This window comes from Nyctibius grandis, chromosome 26, assembly GCF_013368605.1.
Source record: "Nyctibius grandis isolate bNycGra1 chromosome 26, bNycGra1.pri, whole genome shotgun sequence".
NCBI classification, from domain to species: Eukaryota; Metazoa; Chordata; class Aves; order Nyctibiiformes; family Nyctibiidae; genus Nyctibius; species Nyctibius grandis.
Genome location: NC_090683.1, coordinates 3,438,752 through 3,458,007, shown reverse-complemented (window position 1 = coordinate 3,458,007; position 19,256 = coordinate 3,438,752). Strand labels below are relative to the sequence as shown.

The following is a 19,256-nucleotide window of genomic DNA, read 5'->3' as shown; positions in this document are numbered from 1 at the left end:
CGATGAATTTGTCTAAGTTTCTACAGAGAGAAATGTGGGAGCCCTGCTCAGCTCTGTGTGCCCCATAGATCCGACCTGCCACTGATCTCGCAGACTCTCTTGGCTGGGGACTCATCCTGCCAAGCAGCTGGTTGCCTGAACTACCAAGTACTGCAGTCTCCAAGGGGACACACAGCCCTGTGTGTCCTGAAAGTCCCTGCCCAGCATGAGCTGGGATACTCCAGCCCTTGATTCCAGCATGGTGCAAAAGCTTTGAAGAAGAAGGAAAAAGGCTGGGGCTGGGGCTGGAGCTGGGGCTGCTTCTGGGGTTGGAGCTGGAGCTGGGGCTGGAGCTGGGGCTGCTGCTGGGGCTGGAGCTGAGGCTGGAGCTGGGGCTGGGACTGGGACTGGGGCTGGAGCTGGGGTTGGAGCTGGAGCTGGAGCTGGAGCTGGAGCTGGGGCTGGGGCTGGGGCTGCTGCTGGGGCTGGAGCTGGGGCTGCTTCTGGGGTTGGAGCTGGGGCTGGGACTGGGGCTGCTGCTGGGGTTGGAGCTGGAGCTGGAGCCACCAGAGGGAGCAGAAACTCCTCCAGTCTGGGAGTGAGTGGGGAGAGGAGCTCCCACCCGGGCTGGGGCACTGGCCGTGCTCAGGCTTCTCGTGGGGATTTTTCCTGGCGCTCAGGTGAAATACAAGCAGATGCTCTTGTTCGATCAGGGCTTTCTGCCTCCCTCCCACATGCGCTTCTGCTGCAAACCTCGCAGACCAGGTGGCCCTTCAGGGAGAGAAACACCATGTGCGAAAACAAGGAGGAAAAATCAACAAGTAAAACCCAAACCAGTTTTTGAGCACCTAAAGTCAGAGCAGCAGAACAGGGACACAGGTCCCAGCCACCTCAAAGGAAAAATCACTTGACACTCTCTACCAAGCCACCCTCTGTCCTCAGCCAGCCAGCCCACGCTTCTGCCTTTAGCTGCAGTTTATAAATTCTCATTTTAGGTTTATTAAAATCCCCTGCGGGGACTGGGCAAAGAAAGCGAGCCAAGATGTACACAGATCAATCAGGACAAGGCCCTCACGTGGTGGCTCGGGGGGTGACCTGCTGTTCTGTGCCATCCAGACACGTTTCCAGGCAAATACCAACAGACAAAGCCTGGAAAGCCGGGACACGGCAGTGCCATGGGCACAGCCCTGGGACGGGCAGCGTCAGGACGGTGCCAGACACATCTGGACACCCCGACTCGGGCTTTCGCTTTGGGAGCTTACGCAGACAAGGAGAGGGGAGCGACGATGAAACTTCCCCTGGGATTCCCTTGGTGGGGCTGAGGGGCCCGAGGGTCTGCGATGCTCCAGCCCTGGGCACAGCAGTGATGCTGCTGTAGGACCCAGAGGTGGGGACAGGGCAGGGAAGGGGTACCAGGCAGAGCTCGGGGTGCAGCATCGCAGTGCTCCCCTTGGAAGGGGCTAAAGGAGCAGGACGGGGAGAAGAGGGAGACAAAGGTGCGTGGGGAGGAGCCCCCCAGCCTGAGGAAGACAAGGATGTGGAGAGGAGGATGGACCCAGCTCTCATCTGGAAGCGCAGGACAAGCATCACTGAGCAGAGCTGGGGGTGGACCGGGCTGGATTGGGCCAGTGCTGCTCTGAGAAGGAGTGGGTGGCACAGAGCAGCGAGCGGGGATCAGCGGGAGCGGCGCTGGCCTGAGGCTCACGGGAGCCTGCGTGGGGGGGACAGGGACCTGCCAGGAGCCTGCGTGGGGGGGGACAGGGACCTGCCAGCAGTCCAGGACGGACACACACCTTGCGGCGTGGTTTTGGGAGCAGCTGGGGGTCTGGGAGGAAGGGTGAGTTGGGTGCCACTCTGCAGGGCCTTAGGGGTCAGCCCCCAGCCGGGGGTGGCACAGGAGTGGGTGCAGGCACCCGTGGGAGGGCAGAGGGGGGGTGCACACGCGTGGGGAAGGGGTGGGCAGCCTGGGTGAGCGTGGAGGGGGAGGAAGGCGGTCCTGGGGGGAGGCTGGAAGGGGGTGGAGTTGCTGATTTTTCCTTTGAACACGGTGAAGACTTGAGCTTGGAACTTGCATTCGTGGAGCTCCCAGCCGTGAGGAACCAGCTCTCCCTCCCGTGGGAGAGCCCCCGGGGAAGGGGCTGCAGCACCCCGCTGCCCTGCGCTTCGGGGCGGTGGCGAGGGCAGGAGGCATGGGGCCATCCTCGGCTGCCTTCCTCTTCCCCGAGCCCCCTTCACCTTTTCTCTCTCTCTCTTTTTGCTTGTTCGGGGGCTGGTACTAACGCTGTCCGTGCCAGGAGGGATCCGGGAGCGAGCCATCCCTCGGCTGCACAAATTGGCTTCCCACCTGCTCGCAGTCTCGAGGAAGTTTCCCCTCCATCCGAGGCGTGGTGAGAAGGGCAGGAGGTGGCTTGGAGCCCGTCGTCCCGCGGCGCCGAGCCCTGGCACGTGAGGGGCGGGCAGGGGGACAACAAGCTCTTGCCTTCCCTGGAGATTTGGGATCACGCATAGACCATGAATGGATCATTTTTCAACCAGACTCTCCTAGAGCAGGGAGCTTACCCCAACAGGACCCAGGGCTTGGGGATGCTCATGGCCTGCTGCAACGGGACCGGCTCGGTGCTGGCGTCCGACGGCGGCTCCTCCGTGCTGGCGCCTGACGAGAGGAGCCTTTACATCACGCGGGTGGTGCAGATCGCTGTCCTCTGCGTCCTCTCCTTGACTGTGATATTTGGCATCTTCTTTTTGGGCTGCAACTTGCTCATCAAGTCGGAGAGCATGATTAACTTTCTGGTGAAGGACCGAAGACCTTCCAAGGATGTGGGAGCTGCGATCATGGGACTTTACTGAAGCCACCGGGCTTTTGTAGGCAAGTGAACTGTCTGGACCTGGTGCTGAGATGCAGATTCCCGTGTGTTTGGGGCAGCTGGAGGGGAGTGGAAAGGGAGGGAAGGTTCTTCTAATGTGTCTGTGTCCATGGGAAAGCAAACCTGTGCTTCCCAGTCAACAAACTCTGTCGTGGTGAATGGGGAAATCTCCCCAGAGTTGTATGAAGCACAATAAATGACCAGCATTGTGTTGCATGCAGAAATGGCTTAAGTTTTGCATGAAACTTGCAGAAACAGTGATAATGTGCAGATCTGGACTCTTCTGCTGTTACCTTGGATACCGCTACCTGGGATTTAGGGCTAAAAAAAAAAAAAACCAACTAAAAAAGGGAAAAAAAAGGCAAATAACTCACTACAAAAAGAAAACAAAAAACCAAACTAAAGGGAAAACAAAATGTATGGCACAGACCACATCTTTGAGCATGGGGCAGGGGAAGGGAAGTGCCGTGTGGGTCGTACAACAAAGTCTGCATGCTACAAAATGTGTCAGTCTGTTTGTGTTTCAGACCTCAAGCATGCATCTTCTCGTAGACGTTTGTAACAGGGAAAGCATGATCTTCCTTATTTTTCTGAGCTATCTTGTTAAATAAACTGGTACTTTCTTCTTTCACGCTATGCTGAAGGAAGGAAAGAACCCAGATAAATAAAAAAACCCACTCCAACCCCAAAACAAAAGCATGCTTCTTTTTGTACACAGCAGCCTTTTTTTCAAGTGCTATATTGTTACAGTCCTTGAGCTTTTTGTAGTTTTTTGAAAACTGGTGAACATTCAGGAGAAAAAGAAACTGTTTCAAAAGAATTTGGTGTTGTCTTCATTTTCTTTCTCTGTGTGTGCTGAGTTCAGGTATTTCAATCCTCGTTCCAGATATAATCATCTCACCTTCCAATTGAGCTCTAATCAGATATTTATTTAAAGCAGAAACTACCACACATTTTTCACAGGCAAGTATCAGTTGCCACTAGCAAATAAATTTGTCAGGAACTACAGATTTCAGGCTTGTGTTGAATACCTACACAATACTGAGGCAGGGATTCGTAAAGATGCACTGAGTGCCTCTTGCAAAGCAAGATTTCAGCCTCCGAGTTAAAATCTCCAGCTCCTCTGATCCTGATAAGGTGTCAAAACTGAATTATGCGAGAGGAGGAGGACTCCTGACCTTTGTTCTGTGATGGAATTACAGCCCTGGTTGTGGGTGTGAGATGGAAATAATTTGAGTTTTGTTGCTCCAGCAATATTCCTCCTGGGTCCACTTCTGGAGTGGGAAAGCAATCCTGGATACTGGAGGAGCTGATGATGTGATCTACTTGAATGTAAATCCAGAATAACAGCTCTCTGCCTTTCCCAGAAGGAGGAACAAGATTAGAGTACATTTTGTAATTAATCAATATTTGCTGAGCACCTTCTTCAAGGTTCCCACAGGGTATTGGTGGACTAAACCCGATGCAGAGCAGGACTAGTGCATTGCTCCCACTAACCTGTTGTCTGTAATGCCCTAAGAGCCCAAAGCCAACGTGGCAGCAGGACCAGAATTTGGGATTCAAAGCCCTGAAACGTCCCCTTGGTGCCAGTGAAATGGCTGATTTTTATGAGCAGCTTGTAGCTCTGTGTACCTGAGTGGTGTTCTCAGCATGAAAGGCTTGCTGACCTGCTGGCAGATGTAAAAGTGGCTTCACACAACAGTGTGGAAGGGGATTCTGGTCCCTGCTGCTGAAGAGGGTGTTGTGGCCATTGATGTCTTTGCATATGAGCACAAACGGCTGCCGCTGTGGGAGCACAGCCTGGTCATGACATCAGGGAGAGATGCAAATAACCCCAATGCGTACGATGATCCAGCTCTGCAAACACTTAGTGTACTTGCATGTATAACCTAAATGTGTAACCGCATCTTCAGGTCACTGTACTCACTAAACACCCAGCCAGTTTCTGCTCTAAGCTGGCATTTGGTCCCTCTTGCCAATCCATCCACCAGCCGTGGCCCCACTTCAAGGGCGAGTTCAGAGGTGAGGGAAGAAACCTTCCAGGTTTGCAAGCAAGGCATGGGAGAAGTTGCTAATCCAAAGAAAGCATCAAAATCACCTTAACTCTGACCTGCAGCAATGCCCTGAGTGAAGAAGCTGGTCAAATCATCTCAGCTGTCCCTACCTGCCCTGCTCTGCCAGGGGCTGTGAGAGCTGGTGTTTGTTGAGGGTTCCTGCCCAGTGGGGAAACATGGCTCTGCAATTCTACATAGCCACCAACTCACCAAGTGTCCTTAGAGGCCACATCCAGGAGTGGGGCGTGGGGGTCTTTGTCCCTTTTGTGTTGCGGAGTCTTCCAGAGGAAAGGAGAGAAGGCAACCACAGTAGGGTCATGTATACATGAGGTGGATGAGGAACGTAATGCCCCAGAAAGCAGAGCTGGGCACCTGCTGAGACAGATGCAGCTTGCTCAGGAGTCAATTAGGAGAGCGAAGACTTTCCACATGGCCCCTTAGGGCAAAAGCCCGACTTTACATTGGCTTATTCATCCTCTAGTTCTGATGTGTCTCTTCCCTGAACATAAGGGCTGTGTCTACATTACCGGGTCGTGTGGACCAACAGAAGAGGGTCTGCAGAGTGAAGCAGCTGGTGGGCACCATCCACATTTGCCATACTACATGGCATGTGTCCCCATGGGGTTACTGGGCTTCTGTCTTGCTTGCAGTAGGTTTAAGACACTTGCACACAAGTCCCCATCCTGTTAGATTCCCAATAAAAGGCTGGTTACCCCACTGAGAGGAGGAATTATTTGGGGAAAAGATCTCTGGAGGATTGATGCCAGCACTGAGATGGCAAGGGGAGACCAGAAGGAAGGCAACGGAGGGCTGGCATGGTGAGGGAATCCCTTGGGTTAGAGATGTGGGGTCTAAAGACCCTCTTGAAGTGAAGTCATGGTTGCTGTTTTAACTGCCCTGATTCCTTCCCCGTCCTGTTCGCACAGGGTAGATGCCAGTGCAGGTCATGCCTGGTAGAAGGGAGCGTGCTGAGGGCACCATGATGCTCCCCAGATCTCAGGGGAAGAGCTGCCATCTCAGACCCTGAAAACCCAGCTGCCCTGCCCCAGAGGCACAAGTCCTACAGCCAGAGGATGAGGTGGTTACTCCAGGGCTTGCGTAAGGAACGCAGACCATAATGGCTCTTTCTGCTGCCTTTCCCCACAAATAGCTGTGTTTTTTCATTTCACGCCTACTCAGCTCACAAGTGGGTACTGGCTCCCAAGCAAATTTAAGCAGTTTTTCTTTTTAAAGAGGCTGGTTTAGTATTATTTTGATTTCTTTTTTAAATTGTTGCTTGTAGCACATTAGCTTCCAGAATGTAACCGGTGTGCCAGGAGCTGTACAAGTACGACTGAGAGACACTGCTGGCTACAAAGTACAGCAGAGAGACAGGGAGAGAAGGGACATGCTTAGGTGGATCATCACATCAGTGGCAGGGTGAGGACCAGGCATTGAGTCTCATTTAAAGTCATCTCCTAGCAGTGGAATACAAGATACCAATTCAATCCTGTGGGACTGGCCACATTGGTCTGAGCTACTGGTCCATCTAGTCCACATCCCTTCTCTGAAAACAATCATGATTTTAGGCAGTACATGGTCAGCCAAGTTATCCTACTAATGGGGAACTGCTTCTTGACCCCCACTGGACCTTCACAATCCTCCTTCAGGAACAGCTCCCTGTCTCTGGGATGGTGCCCACTTGCCACAACTCTGTTTCAGCTAGAATTTATTTCTAGACAGGGAGCAGGGAAACGGCAGAGAGAGGCAAATGTGAGAGCATTTCCCCCTGCTGAGCAGCCTGCCTGCAAAGAGAAATCCTCTGCCTCTGTAATCATGGATTTTACAATTGGAGAAATAAAGAGGTGGCTTGACCCACCCGAGAAAACCCAACAACCCTGGTCATACAGTCCTGCCTGGGGTGGGGAAAAACCCAAACCAAGTCCCAGACGATACCCACCTCCTTCTCCCTGCCTTGGCAGTCTTGGCTGAGGACAATGAAAGAGTTAAAGATAAGACAGACAAACAGATTAGGGGGAGGGAGGATCCCAACCTGAGCCTGGCACCAGATGTACTGGAGCGCGTGCACCAAACATACACAGTATTTAATAATTCCTGAGAATTGCCATGGTAATGAAGCGCAGAGGCAGGTTGTTATGGTAACAGCCTTTTTTTTTTAGGCAGGGAGGCATTACCCAGGTTGTAACCTCAATCCAGACTGAACACATTTCTGAGAGCCCAAAAAATAAAAAAGAAGTAAAATAAAATCAAATTAGATAAGTAGCAGTTTCCTGTCCCTCATCTGGCAGTTCTGGGCTTGTTCTGTAGGTAGGTGGAGGGAACCAGGTTGTTCCAGGCACACATTGCCCTGGAAAGTCCAGGGAACGGCTGGGGTGGATCTCCACAGGTCTGAAACTGAGTGCTGATGGGGGTGCGGGGCTGGACCCCTCACATGGGTGTGTCTGGGATGCTCCATCACCACCTGGTTTCCCTGCAGAACCTCTTCAGGGATGTCCCCAGCTGGCTCACAGGAAGGACGCACACATCTCTCCAAGTGGGTGTGCACAAGAGAGGGGCCACAGGCAAACCCTCGTCCTAGCCAGGCTCACAGGACGATGCAGTGATCCCCGTTCGCAGCCTGCCTACAGTTACCTGCGTCCCAAGCACCAGAGGTCCCAAAGCTCTTCTCTAAGAGACAGGCAGTTTGGGGGCTGGAAAGGAGGTAACAGACCAGTTTTCCTAAAGCCACAAGACAGACCTGAGAAGAAAACACAGGTTCCCTGAGCTCTGGCAAGGTCTCCAGGCTGCTGTGCTCCCCAAAGGGGCACCCATCAAGCCAGAATGGAAATCTGTGTCCTCCTCCTGCCCTCCCATCAATGGCCAGAAAGCCACTTCCATCTCCCCTCCCAAGCCATCCCCTCCAGCAAGTGTGCCAGATTTGTCCAGCTGATCCTCATATTGAATTTTAATTTAGTGCTGGTTACATCAGCAGCTTTGTGGGCCCGTTTTCTATTAAGGAAGCTGAGGCAGTGCCTGTAGGGGTTCACTTAGCAGAGAGATGGCTTGAAATACACAGTGCAATTACTCAGGAACGTGGCTCCATAAATCCCCACTGCAGCTCAGCGTGGTTCTCTTGCATCAGCTGTGTGAGATCCATTAGTCTTCAGATAAAGCCTCGGTAGTCAGATAAAGCTCTGCCAGAGAGGGACAAGTCGATGCCATGAGAGTCAGAATTCAAGAGCCAGCATTGCCTCACGGCTTCGGAGACTTTGCCTACCAGTTTCCCTGTTTGAAAGGGAAATCTTTCTCAGCTTCTGTGTCTTCCCAGCTGCTCTGCTGCTGTGGCTGCTGATGGCATTTTGGCCTGGAGCTCCTCAGATCCCTCCTCCTGCCCTGGCCCCATGCTTGAGCCTGCCTGGAGTTGCTAGCCTGGCACAGGGTTCTTTCCTGGCTCAGGTGTGCAGAGCACCTGGCACCCACCACAACACCTGGGGCACAGAAAGCTCCTCACTTCCAAGTAAATGTGGGTTGTCCCTCTTGCTCTTTGCCAAATCAGAGCTGCTATGGGATTGTGTGAGCATTGAGAGTCCTTGGTATAAAACATGGACCTTACAGCTCCATCTGTACTGGGAAAATGAACAGTGCCAGGAACGTTCCTGTGCACTGGAACTTGACTGATGATACTGTTATCTTGTGAGAATTGTTCTTGGTCTTGTTCAGACCTGTGCCAACAACCTGACCTGAACAGTCCCTGGGTAGCGGCAAAATGACAGAGTTAAAAGACCACAGTGCATTCAAGGACATTGCTTTGGACCGTGCTGTTTGTGCAGGGTGAGTATCTCCTTAGATTTGATGGATTCCCATGCCAGTGTAGATGTCTTTAAAGCAGTTGTTTGGCTTTCCGAATCCAACTCAGTTTTCTCAAGTATGAATGAGGGATTGGAAACGCTCGGTTTTAGTTCTGGAGAATACTTCTTTGGAAAAACAGTGAACACAGAGAAGCACGGACATCCTCAACATCCTTGACAGCTGCCTGTTCCATGGTGTTGGATAGATCTTCGGGTTCACACTAGTCCTCCCATTAAAGTGACTTAGACAAGCAATTCCTCAGCAGTCTGGTCAAGTTTGCACTCCTCTGATTTTAGAGACAGGCAATTTCTTGGACTTGTTTGTTCCATGAGCACATGATTATGGAAAATTCAGTTCAGAGAAAATCAGAATGTTGCCAACAATCAGTATAGTTTGGCACATCCCTGAAGAAATCACTGTCAACGTGCTAGAAAGTGGTGCAGGCACTGGCAACACTCAAAGACATGAACATGTATGCAAAGTGACTGTCCCTGATCTGAAAAATGCTGCTCATCTACATGTATTTCAGGTTGTAAGTATAACAGAAGTCTAGCTTCAGAGATGCCTTTGCAGCTCTCATCCTTCCCAGAAGCTCATTAGCGTGGATGATGTTTTCACATCATTAATTTAAGGCAGGTTAATCAACAACAAAGCAAAAATGTCTTTTTAATGACAAAGATTTTAGCACAGTAGTGCAAAAAGCTGAGAGGCGGGTCTGTGTGGCAATCTTGGCTGCAGGTCACAGCTGCCAAGGTGAAGGCAGCCGTTCTGGCACTCTTTCTCAGCCTATGGTATTCAGCTGGTCAGGATCACGAGTCCTGGCCACGGCAAAGTGCTCTCAGTTGGGGTGCAGACAGGGAGCAGCTATTAAATCAAACAAGTTTCCTCTTTTTGAGCTCATCAGACCCAGCTGATGAATGTGGTTCTCCTGCCCCAGTGACAAGCTTTGAAGACACCATCACTGCAGGTGGATTTACTCTCCTAGCAAGCAGCTGCGAGATTCGAGGACACAGCACCAGAATCCCTTGTCAGATCTGCCTTTTCTTTCCATGTGGGCTCACTGGCTGTTTATGATTTATGCTGCACCAGCTGTGCCTTGCTGGTATGTGCCTTCAGTGAACACCACCACTTTTGGTTTTGCTCTAACTCTAAGAGGAAAGGAGACAAGATCCATCCTTCCTGTGATTCTCCAGTTCTTCTGAAAGGGTCCAATACCGTGAGGACATCAGTTATCACCTCATTCTAACTGTGGATGTGATACTGGAAATGGAGATTAACAAGGCAATAATCAACAAAAGGCAGGAGAAACATTCACCCTGTGGCAGGAGGCAACTAGAGTGACCTTTCTGGAAAAGTGGCTGGAACTGCAGAGCTACACAACTCTGCTTCTTCATTACCGAGCCAGTTCTGTTACCTTAGTGTGTCTGTTGATATTGTTCGAGGCTGGTACACAAGCATGAGTGTGAGGATAGATGAGGCTGCTTGTGCAGAACACTGCACCTTCAAGGAAAACAAGGTGTGCATGAAAGCAAGCTCAGGGCACTGTTCCCTGTCCATGGCAGCTGCCTGGCTAGTGCTGGATGCTGGTGCTCTGCCCTGGCATGGCTCAAGCTATCATGTGTGTGGGGTTAAATCCAGAGCCATCCTTTCTGGCAGGCCCCACAAGTGTTCACATCTTACAGGTTTCTGTGCAGCTGTGAGTACTCCCCTCTTGCCTAACTGAGTCCCAAAATACAGGTTTAATAGGATAGGACAGCTGAAGAAGCAGGCCAAATGTAATTAGGCTTTAATTAGCTAAGTTCTTTCTCTCAGATAATTGAAAATCGGACTAATTGGTTGCAATGAATTCCCAGTACAGACAGCCATCCAGCTTGGTGTGTGCTATGCCAGCTGCCACACCACTGCACAAGGACCAGCCTGGAAACTGAACACTGCTGCCCACTGACCTCCTGCAATGCTCCGCAGAGCCCAGAGAGATGTTAAAACCCCTAAACCCCCCAGGCTGCAGTGAGGGTGGTTTAGAGACCCATGTACACAGCATGGCTCATTGTCCATCATCCCACACTTCACAAACCAGGGAGCCAGTGGGCCACTAAACCTCACACACCCAGGCAGGACCACACCAATAATCCCAGTGTGACGGGACCTACCCTGGGCCATTTGCAACACACCAGAGGATTACATCTGGAAAGGACAATAGGTTTAATCTCCACTTGCCTCCATCATGATTACAGGATGCAAAGAGCTGGCTGGCCTCAAAGACTGGTTGCGTATGGTCATTGCTGAATCAACTGCGCTGGTTGCCCCTTCTCCTATCTCTGCTGCTCACTCTGTCTCACCTGGTGGGTTTCCAGAAGCTCCGTTTCATGATCAGGGCTGCCCTGGCCTGATGGAAACCTCTAGGGCACAAGTTGGAGTTGGCAGTGACACTTCCAGATCTGCCTTGGCAATGCTTTCTGGTAGAAAACCCATAGATTTAGTGGCCTCTGGCTGTACCGGAGCTCCCTTCTACCTGGATGAAACTGAACGTCTCCACCATGAATGTGACAAGGCAAAGTGAAGCAATCATTCTGGCTGAGGAGCTTCAGGAAATAGGTTGCTTTGCCCAAGTGCACACAATTTTTCTAGCAAGTCCCTTGTGAGACTCCACATCCCTGTTTCGTGGAGCAAAGACTTGGTATGTGGTACAGATGGCAGTTTCCCAGTGGCCAGGGATGGTTCAGAGAGGTTGCACAGGTAGGAACAAACACAATGGTCCTTTCGTCGCAGTGCTTGAAGGATCATGCCTAGAAAAATGCTGGGCTTATTCTGCATCCTTGGGCTCAAGTTTCCCTCCTCTCTCACAGCGAGGCAGCGTGCTGTGTGCCAGGTGGCTGCGTTTCATTACGGAGTTTATGAAGCGCCTGGGGAAACAAGCGGGGGGGGGATGAAAAATTACACACACATTTCACTCAGTGCTGACTGTTCGTCATCTCTTTGTACAGAAATGTAATAATCACTGGGGCAGGCAGGGAGGTACTGATCACATTTGCACCATTTCTGTAGTTTGCGGCTTTTTTTCACGCTTCCATCTGCCTGGGCTGTATCACTAGGGATATTTCTTTTGGTTTGGGCTTAAAACTGTTTCCAGCTTTATGTGCTTCCCAAATGAATGGGAAGAAAAAAGAAAGCAAGCAGCTCTGCGGTTGCTGGGTGCTCTGGATGTTTCAGTTTCAAGTCAAGACCTGACATCTTGGGCTGCAAAGCAATTCCAAAGTACTCCTCTGCACTGACCACATTTCACAGGGGTACGAATGGCTCTGCCCGCTCCCATCCTCTTGTGGTCGAGGTGCTGATTTCAAAGCACTTTGCACTTCGATATTCAGTCTCCAGTGCTGCTGGATGAGCCACAACAAACCCAGCTCCTTCTCCTTGGCTCTGGATGGAACAGCGAAGGCTGACGGGAGAGAGAAGTTAGTGAGAACCTTGGCTGCTTGGGAATTTGCCGCATGCACAGTTACTTTAAATGGCTCCGACCTGCTGCCAGCAGGTGTCTCATTTCAGGGCTTTAGGATGACTAATAGCTCCATTATTCTCTGCAGGGTATAAACCAGGTTACCCTTTAACAGACAGGAGGGAACAACACCTGGCAATAAAACACAAAGAAATCCAGCTGGCCATTTGGATGCACTGGGCCAAAGTCCCTTTTTATAGCTCCCTCCTCAGGTGCAGGGGGTTGGAGGATGAAGGAATCGAAGAACAGCAATGCCAAAGCTCAGCATCAGCACTCCCCTCTTTGTTATGGTGGAAATGCCCAGACGAGCCTCGCAGTTATGGCCATTTCTGGAGGCGGGAATCGTTTAGGACTGTGCTTTCATGCGCTAAAGCTTGCGGCAGATAAAGCTAAGAGCATCCCCAGCTCCCTGCGCCCTTCCCTCTTCATACCTCCCCAGTTCACACACAGGGGAGTCACACTGTAAACCAGATCAGGGAACCAAAAAAAAAACCACCCATATTAAACCCCCTCTGCTCCGCTCTCGTGAGACCCCCCCTGCAGTGCTACATCCAGCTCTGGGGCCCCCAACACAAGAAGGACATGGAGCTGTTGGAGCAAGTCCAGAGGAGGCCACGGAGATGCTCAGAGGGCTGGAGCCCCTCTGCTATGGAGACAGGCTGAGGAAGTTGGGGCTGTTCAGCCTGGAGAAGAGAAGGCTCCGGGGAGACCTTCTAGCACCTTCCAGTACCTGAAGGGGCTACAGGAAAGCTGGAGAGGGACGTTTTACAAGGGCATGGAGTGATAGGACGAGGGGGAACGGTTTTAAACTGAAAGAGGGGAGATTGAGAGGAGATATTAGGAAGAAATTCTTTGCTGTGAGGGTGGTGAGACCCTGGCCCAGGTTGCCCAGAGAAGCTGTGGCTGCCCCCTCCCTGGCAGTGTTCAAGGCCAGGTTGGATGGGGCTTGGAGCAACCTGGTCTAGTGAAAGGTGTCCCTGCCCATGGCAGGGGGGTTGGAACTAGATGGTCTTTAAGGTCCCTTCCAACCCAAACCAGTCTGTGATTCTATGAAACGAAGAACAAACACAGGTTTCCATGTTGGTCGGTTCATTCTCTGGTTCACCGTGCAGCCCCCAGGCAATACTGCAGGCACAACTAACAGGAACAGTGTCCTGCAGGAAGGGAGAGGGAAAGGCTGTCATATCGTGAAAGGCATTTCTCAAGCTCCCCAAAAACCAGCTTTAGAAGAGTTCTCCCTCAGCTTTGGATCCACTAAAACCCCAGGCCTGTTCCTGCAGAGCTGCTGCCTAGCTCCCTGTCCCATCCACACCTTGTGCAGCTGATGATCAATGGAGGTTTGCAGAACTCTGCAGCTGGTCCTAGTGAACCCCATCACAGGGGCTATTTCAGCTCCATTGCTCGATTTTACTGGGCTCCTCTCAAACTCTTGTCTTACATCACTCACACCTCTCCTCCCAGTGTGGGATATCTGCAAACATGTTACACATCCTTGTCTCCTTTGTTCAAGCCACCAAACAGTCCTTGTGCAGAAGCCCCTTGTTTTCTGGTAGCTGCCCCCTTGCTTTTCTTTTGTGGGTGTGATGAGGCATTTTGGGGAAACACAGGTAGCATGGCAGTGAGTCTGCCATCCGCAACAGTAATAAATACCTTCCCCAGAGCAACTTACACGGGGCTTGTTACTCCCTTACTCAACATCAAGTCTTCAGTGCGGATCAGTTCACTGCAGCGGAGCCAGGAAGTTTTACTCCTGCTTTGAATTTGGATCACAATGCAGAGATGGTGGGAGTATGTGGCACTGCCTTCCTGCTGATGGGTAATTTTGGAGCTCGGGAAATAAACAGAAAGAGACAAAACATTAAAATCGCGTGATAAAACTTGGCTTGCTTTGCCTTAGTCCAGCTGCCACACGTCGTTTCCATTTCTCAGGCTTTTTCTCCCTTATTTTAGTCTCCATTTATTGCCATATGACAAGAAAATAACTTTATATTCCAAAATTGGCCTTTGTCACTTTGCCTATGTCAAAATGCCTAACCTCCTCTTCTTGCCTCTCCCCCATTTTTTTCCCCCATTTTCCTTCAGATTTACTCCCTTTGCCCAGCTGGGACAACCTCCCTGTGAATCCAAGCCTCTCCAGGGAAATGATTCCACTTAAAAATATCCCAGCACAACCCATTCTAAGCCATTCTTGTCACTGTTTGCTTTGTGTGGGTCTTCTGCAAGCTATTTCCTCCTGAAATCCCAAGCTCAATGTAAAAGAATTACCTGTCTTTTTAATCAAGGAATAATTTCATCTGGGTAACGAGCTGCCTGAGAAATGAATACAGAAGGAGCTGAAGCCCTCTAACAGAACGGCCTCCAGTTTTGAGCTATTAATGCTCCTTATGAAATGTGTCAAAACTCCACCAGCCTTCGCTGTGTCTGCTCTGAGGACTCTGCCTCGTGACTGGGAAAATGAGAAGACAGTGGGGGAAGCGTGCCCAGAGCAAGGCTTGAGGAAAACATCTTCTGAAGGCCACTGGTGTGGCTGCTACATTCAGGCTGAACACAGGGAGCACGTTGTGCTGTGCTGGGGTTGAAACCATCCCCGAGCACCTCAGCTCTTTGTCCGCAGGCTGCCAGAAACCCCCTGAGCTGCTGAGAACAGGCTCTCGTGCACAGTCCCTCATGTGAAGCTCTGCTAACTAAAGCAGGTCCTGCACCGCCTGCACGCTTACGCTAGCTGAAATCGCAGCTTCATGCTTGCACACTGGTGGAGGGGCAGGCAGGGTTCCCTCCTCCCACCCCCTCTCCTGTGCCCATCAGTGAGGCGGATCAGGGAGATGATCCGGCTGAATATCAGGGTTTTTTTTTGTCCTCAGTTCTCTGGATCAGCTCCCTGACCTGACTCACAGCGAAGATCCTTTTGCCACCAGTGCCATCGCAGGGGAGACCAGTGGGACCGCGGGATCCTCCATCTGGCAGCGCCCTGCATCTCCCTGGCCGCAGCCTCAAGATCGTGGCTGAATTCAGCCAAACCATCGTGGACGTCGGTGAGGCAGAGGGAGAAGCCCTGCAGCTGGGGACACTGAACACGGAGCAGCGAAGGTGCTGGTGGATGCTCCTGCAGTGACTGAAGCCCACAGGCAGCTCGGGGTGCGCGGGGTGCTGTCCCCTACGCCGGCAGTGCCGATGCTGAACGCTGCCTGCCTGCTCGCTGCGTGGCATCTGCCATCCTGCTGGATGCTGATGAACCAAAATAACTCTGTTTTTCCCAGCCAGCACCGAGCTGGGATGTGTTTGGGAAGGCGACTGCGACGCTGTGACAGATGGCCAAGAAAGCAAACGCTGTTTTTTTATGTCACCTCCGTGTTTCCTCCTCTGCTGTCTTCTGCGCCGGAGGCGGCGTTTGGAGGTGGTGTGTGCTGGCAGCGTGTAGCCAGGCTGGCACCGGTGCTCAGCAGACAGCAGAAGGCTGGAGCGAGGTGCTGGTCACCTCATGCACATTTCTGCCCTGGCCCTTTCATGCTTTGTGACCTACATCAAGACATTCTCCTACAGTAATTTGTGCCAAAGTTGGGGCTTGGAAGTGGGCCGGTGCTTGAGGTGGAGTGTTTTGCAGAGCCACTGAACAGCCCCTGCCTGTGCTGACTGCTGGGCCAGGCTGTTTTCTGTTGTCCTGAAGAGCCAGATAGACCAGGAAGACCAGGCCAGGGTCTCCTTTTGCCAGCTAGTGTCCAATACGGGCTCTTCTTCTTACAGACCCAATGCTAACTGCACATAGAGGGCTCTGGGCAAGCCAAAGCTTTGATAAAAGCCAGTTTCTGAAACTCCTTGATGTGCTGCTGCCTCTCCTCTACCTTTGTCACTCAGTATCTTTGGCCAAGGGACCACTCGCCTCCCCTGCTGGGGCACAAACATCACGGCAGCATCCAAGGAGGGCTGGGCTAGCGAGGGATGGAGCTCCAGATCCCTGACGCACTGTGGGAACACAGCGGGGAGAGAAACGCATTTCAGCAAGAGAAGGGGAGCGCAGGGAAGCCAGTGACCATAAACTGCTGTCACTGGGGTTATACCTTGGAGGAAGCAGGAACGGCCCCGTGCAGGGACATGTCACGAACCACCACAGCCCACACAGGCGGCTGCTGCCCCACGCCACAGGCTCGGTGGCCGTGGCAGGAGGGAGCCGCTCCTGCCGTCCTGCTCGGCTGCCAGCTCCTTTCACAGCCTGCCTGGTGCGGGAGGAGAGGCTGGCAGCTCTGTTTGGCACAGCGTCAGCCTCCTGCTTCTGCCTTGTTGCGCTTGGCAGTTCTCCCCCTTCTCCCTCTGTTTTTCCACTAGGAGATCTCACACTCCTCTGCCTTGGCAGCAGGTAGACAGATGAGAAGGGGTGGACAGATATATGGACTCAGAAGAGCTCAGCAATGGCTCTCCTGTTTCTCTGCCTGCGATGGAGGAAGAGCCTCCCTGAATTCAGGGGTCTGGCACTGAGCAGTGGGGACCACGGGTGGTTGAGGCAGCCAGAGACTCTTTTCCTAAGACAGGGATCTGAATTCAGAGAGGCTGGTGACAAAGCAATGTCACACTAGGTCACAGAGCTATGAACTGAACTTATTACCACTGGGAGCTGGGAGCCCTCATGGGCCTGGTGAGCCCCAGAGGGCTTTGAATAGAAGCTTCCAGCCTCACAACCCTGAGGACCAGGAGTCTGTAAGTGAAGGATGAGCAGCTAGCTGCAACTCTGCTTTGGGCTAGCGTTGCGCTGGGCTTGTGCCACCTCAAAGCCCTGGGAGGGGTAACTCAAGCCCCATCTAAAGATGGTTGAGGAGAATAAAGCAAAAGAGAGAGTGGTGGGCAGATATGAAGGTGATGGAGCAGGGCAGATACAACGACACGAAAATTCTGCGGAGAAGAAGCACAAGGTAGGGAGAGGCAGAGAGGAGCTGGTCTTCGCCCACACACCCAGGCCCTGCCCTTGCCCACAGCAGGAGCATTGAAATGGAAATTACTTGCTATTTAGAGTGCCAGCATCCTTCCTGCTGTCACTCTGTGTCACAGAGGAACAAGGGAAGGTGGGAGACACACGGGCTGGGCAGAGCCGTGGTTTCCTCCAAGCGGCAGAACAAGCCAGGAGGTATTTCAGACCTCCCTAGAAGGCCCTGGTCATTATTCGGCAGCTTTGTTCTGCTACGCAGGGAGACACATGCGTGGGAGTGTGTAAAAGCAATGCCAGCCCATGACCCGGCTTTATTTACTCACAGAGGTAGCATTGGCAGCAGAAACGAAACTTGATCCCATGCTGCTCCCTGCTGCGGTTGCGCCCGCCTGGCCCCGGGGGAATTATTCGGTGTTGTAAGAGCCAGGCACCAGTCCAGTTCCTCGGGGCCAGCATCTGCTGACAGATGCCAGTGAGCAAGAGCTGAGGCTGAGCTGTGCCTGGAGCCAGCATCCTCCCTCTGAGCTGCCAAGCAGCAGCTCGTGGTTGTGGAGATCTCCCACCTCCCAGGGAGCTGCTGGAGCTCAGCCTCCTAGGCCCACGCTTTCCTGGAGTGTGGAGCAATGTCAAGGTCAGTCTGTCACAGGGATGTGCCCCCGGTGCTCGGCAGGGAGCAGATGAGGGGTCCTTTGAGAGCAGGGCTGTGAGGACACAGAGGTTCAGGACAGCACCCAGGGCTTCACCGCTCTGCACACTGCCATACACCAAGGACAACTGTCCCACACCTGGAAAAGGGTCTGTAAAGACACAGAGGAAGTCTATGAGGGCTGGCCTGTGGGATGGTGGGATTAAGCCCACCTTGCAGAGCTCTGAGCTCCAGAGGTCCTTCATATTTCCCATTCTTTGCCTTCATCAGGTCTACTCTGAGTAGCACTTCCACAGTACAGGTCTTTGGTGTGGCACTCTGCAGACTGGACAATGAAAGAGTTAACTGTCTCCTGGGATGGGGAGCAAAGTAACTGTGAAGTCAGTGAAGCAGAAAGCTCCTCCAACTCTGCTCTTCCCTGAGATAGGCTCCTGAGAAGTTAGACTTGTACCAGAGGTCTGTCAAACTGCGTTTGGGATGAAGACACAGAATGAGCCATCTCCTGCCAGCCAGCAGCTCCATTAATGCAGGACTCCTTGCAACAGAGTGCAGCAGGAAGGGCATAGAATGGTCCCTATGTGTTGGGACTTCCCACAGAAAAATAAGAGCATACCATGGTATGATCTGTGCACACGGAAGATCTGATGCTTCTGGGCTATCACAGGTCTTGTCAGGCAAAAGCAGCCACTGTCCTGTGCGTGAATCATCCCAGAAGCCTCTGTGCAGCACAGCTGTAATCCCTGTTTGAGATTGCTGCTGCCTCCTCCTTCCTGTAGCATGGATTGGACCCATGGGCTGTAGAAGATGCTCTGGCTTTGCTGGCAGAAGAGTGTTATGGTTTCAGTCTTTCTGTCCCATGGGAGTGCAAGAAGGGATGGGGGACTGATGTGGTGTCTGTGTTGCGGCTTCTAACAGAATTAAAAGGAATCAAAGATCAGAAGTATGGAACAGCGAGGAGCCAGGGATGGACTAACTTAGGCATCTTCAGCCTGGAGGAGAGTTCAGTGACAGGAAAGAAATGGCTGAGGTTTGTAAGATCTTCAAACAGCAACTGGGGAGAAAATACTGCTCGTTCTTCACTCTTCAAGAACTCGAAAGGCAGAACTCAAAAGAAATGAGAAATCAGCAGGTGCCAAAGAAATACAAGACAGTGCTTTTGCACACTGCAGGATTCACGTTTGTCTGCAGGAGCCAAAGCCACCGACAGACGCGCCGTGGGGTGGGATGCACTCACCGAAATCTCCTCACCAGGACTTTAAGCTCTAAAATAATCTCTAAGCTGCTCTTGGTGAGGGAACAGGTACAAGCAGAGCCAGACCAACTATCTCTGCCCTGTTACTCACGTGCTTCAAGAAACAGCCCTGCCTGCAGCAGCTACCAAGCCACATGCCCTTTGGTGTGACCCAGCATGCCTGTTCTCACCCCCCGCGTGCTCCTCAGCCCCATGGCTGGGAAGAAGAGACGAAATTCCGCACGT

The 19,256-nt window shown here is 52.1% G+C and overlaps 1 protein-coding gene across 1 annotated transcript; it reads left to right on the top strand.

The window, feature by feature from the left end:
• Positions 1 to 2,490: 2,490 nt before the first annotated feature.
• On the top strand, positions 2,491 to 2,826 carry LOC137673883 (reprimo-like protein). Its single transcript, XM_068418944.1, has one exon. The coding sequence runs from the start codon at positions 2,491 to 2,493 to the stop codon at positions 2,824 to 2,826; it is 336 nt and encodes a 111-aa protein (XP_068275045.1).
• The last annotated feature ends 16,430 nt before the right edge of the window (positions 2,827 to 19,256 follow it).

What these genes read in the sequence shown, in the direction of transcription:
- LOC137673883 (XM_068418944.1), top strand. Translation starts at nt 2,491, where the DNA reads ATGAATGGATCATTTTTCAACCAGACTCTCCTAGAGCAGGGAGCTTAC.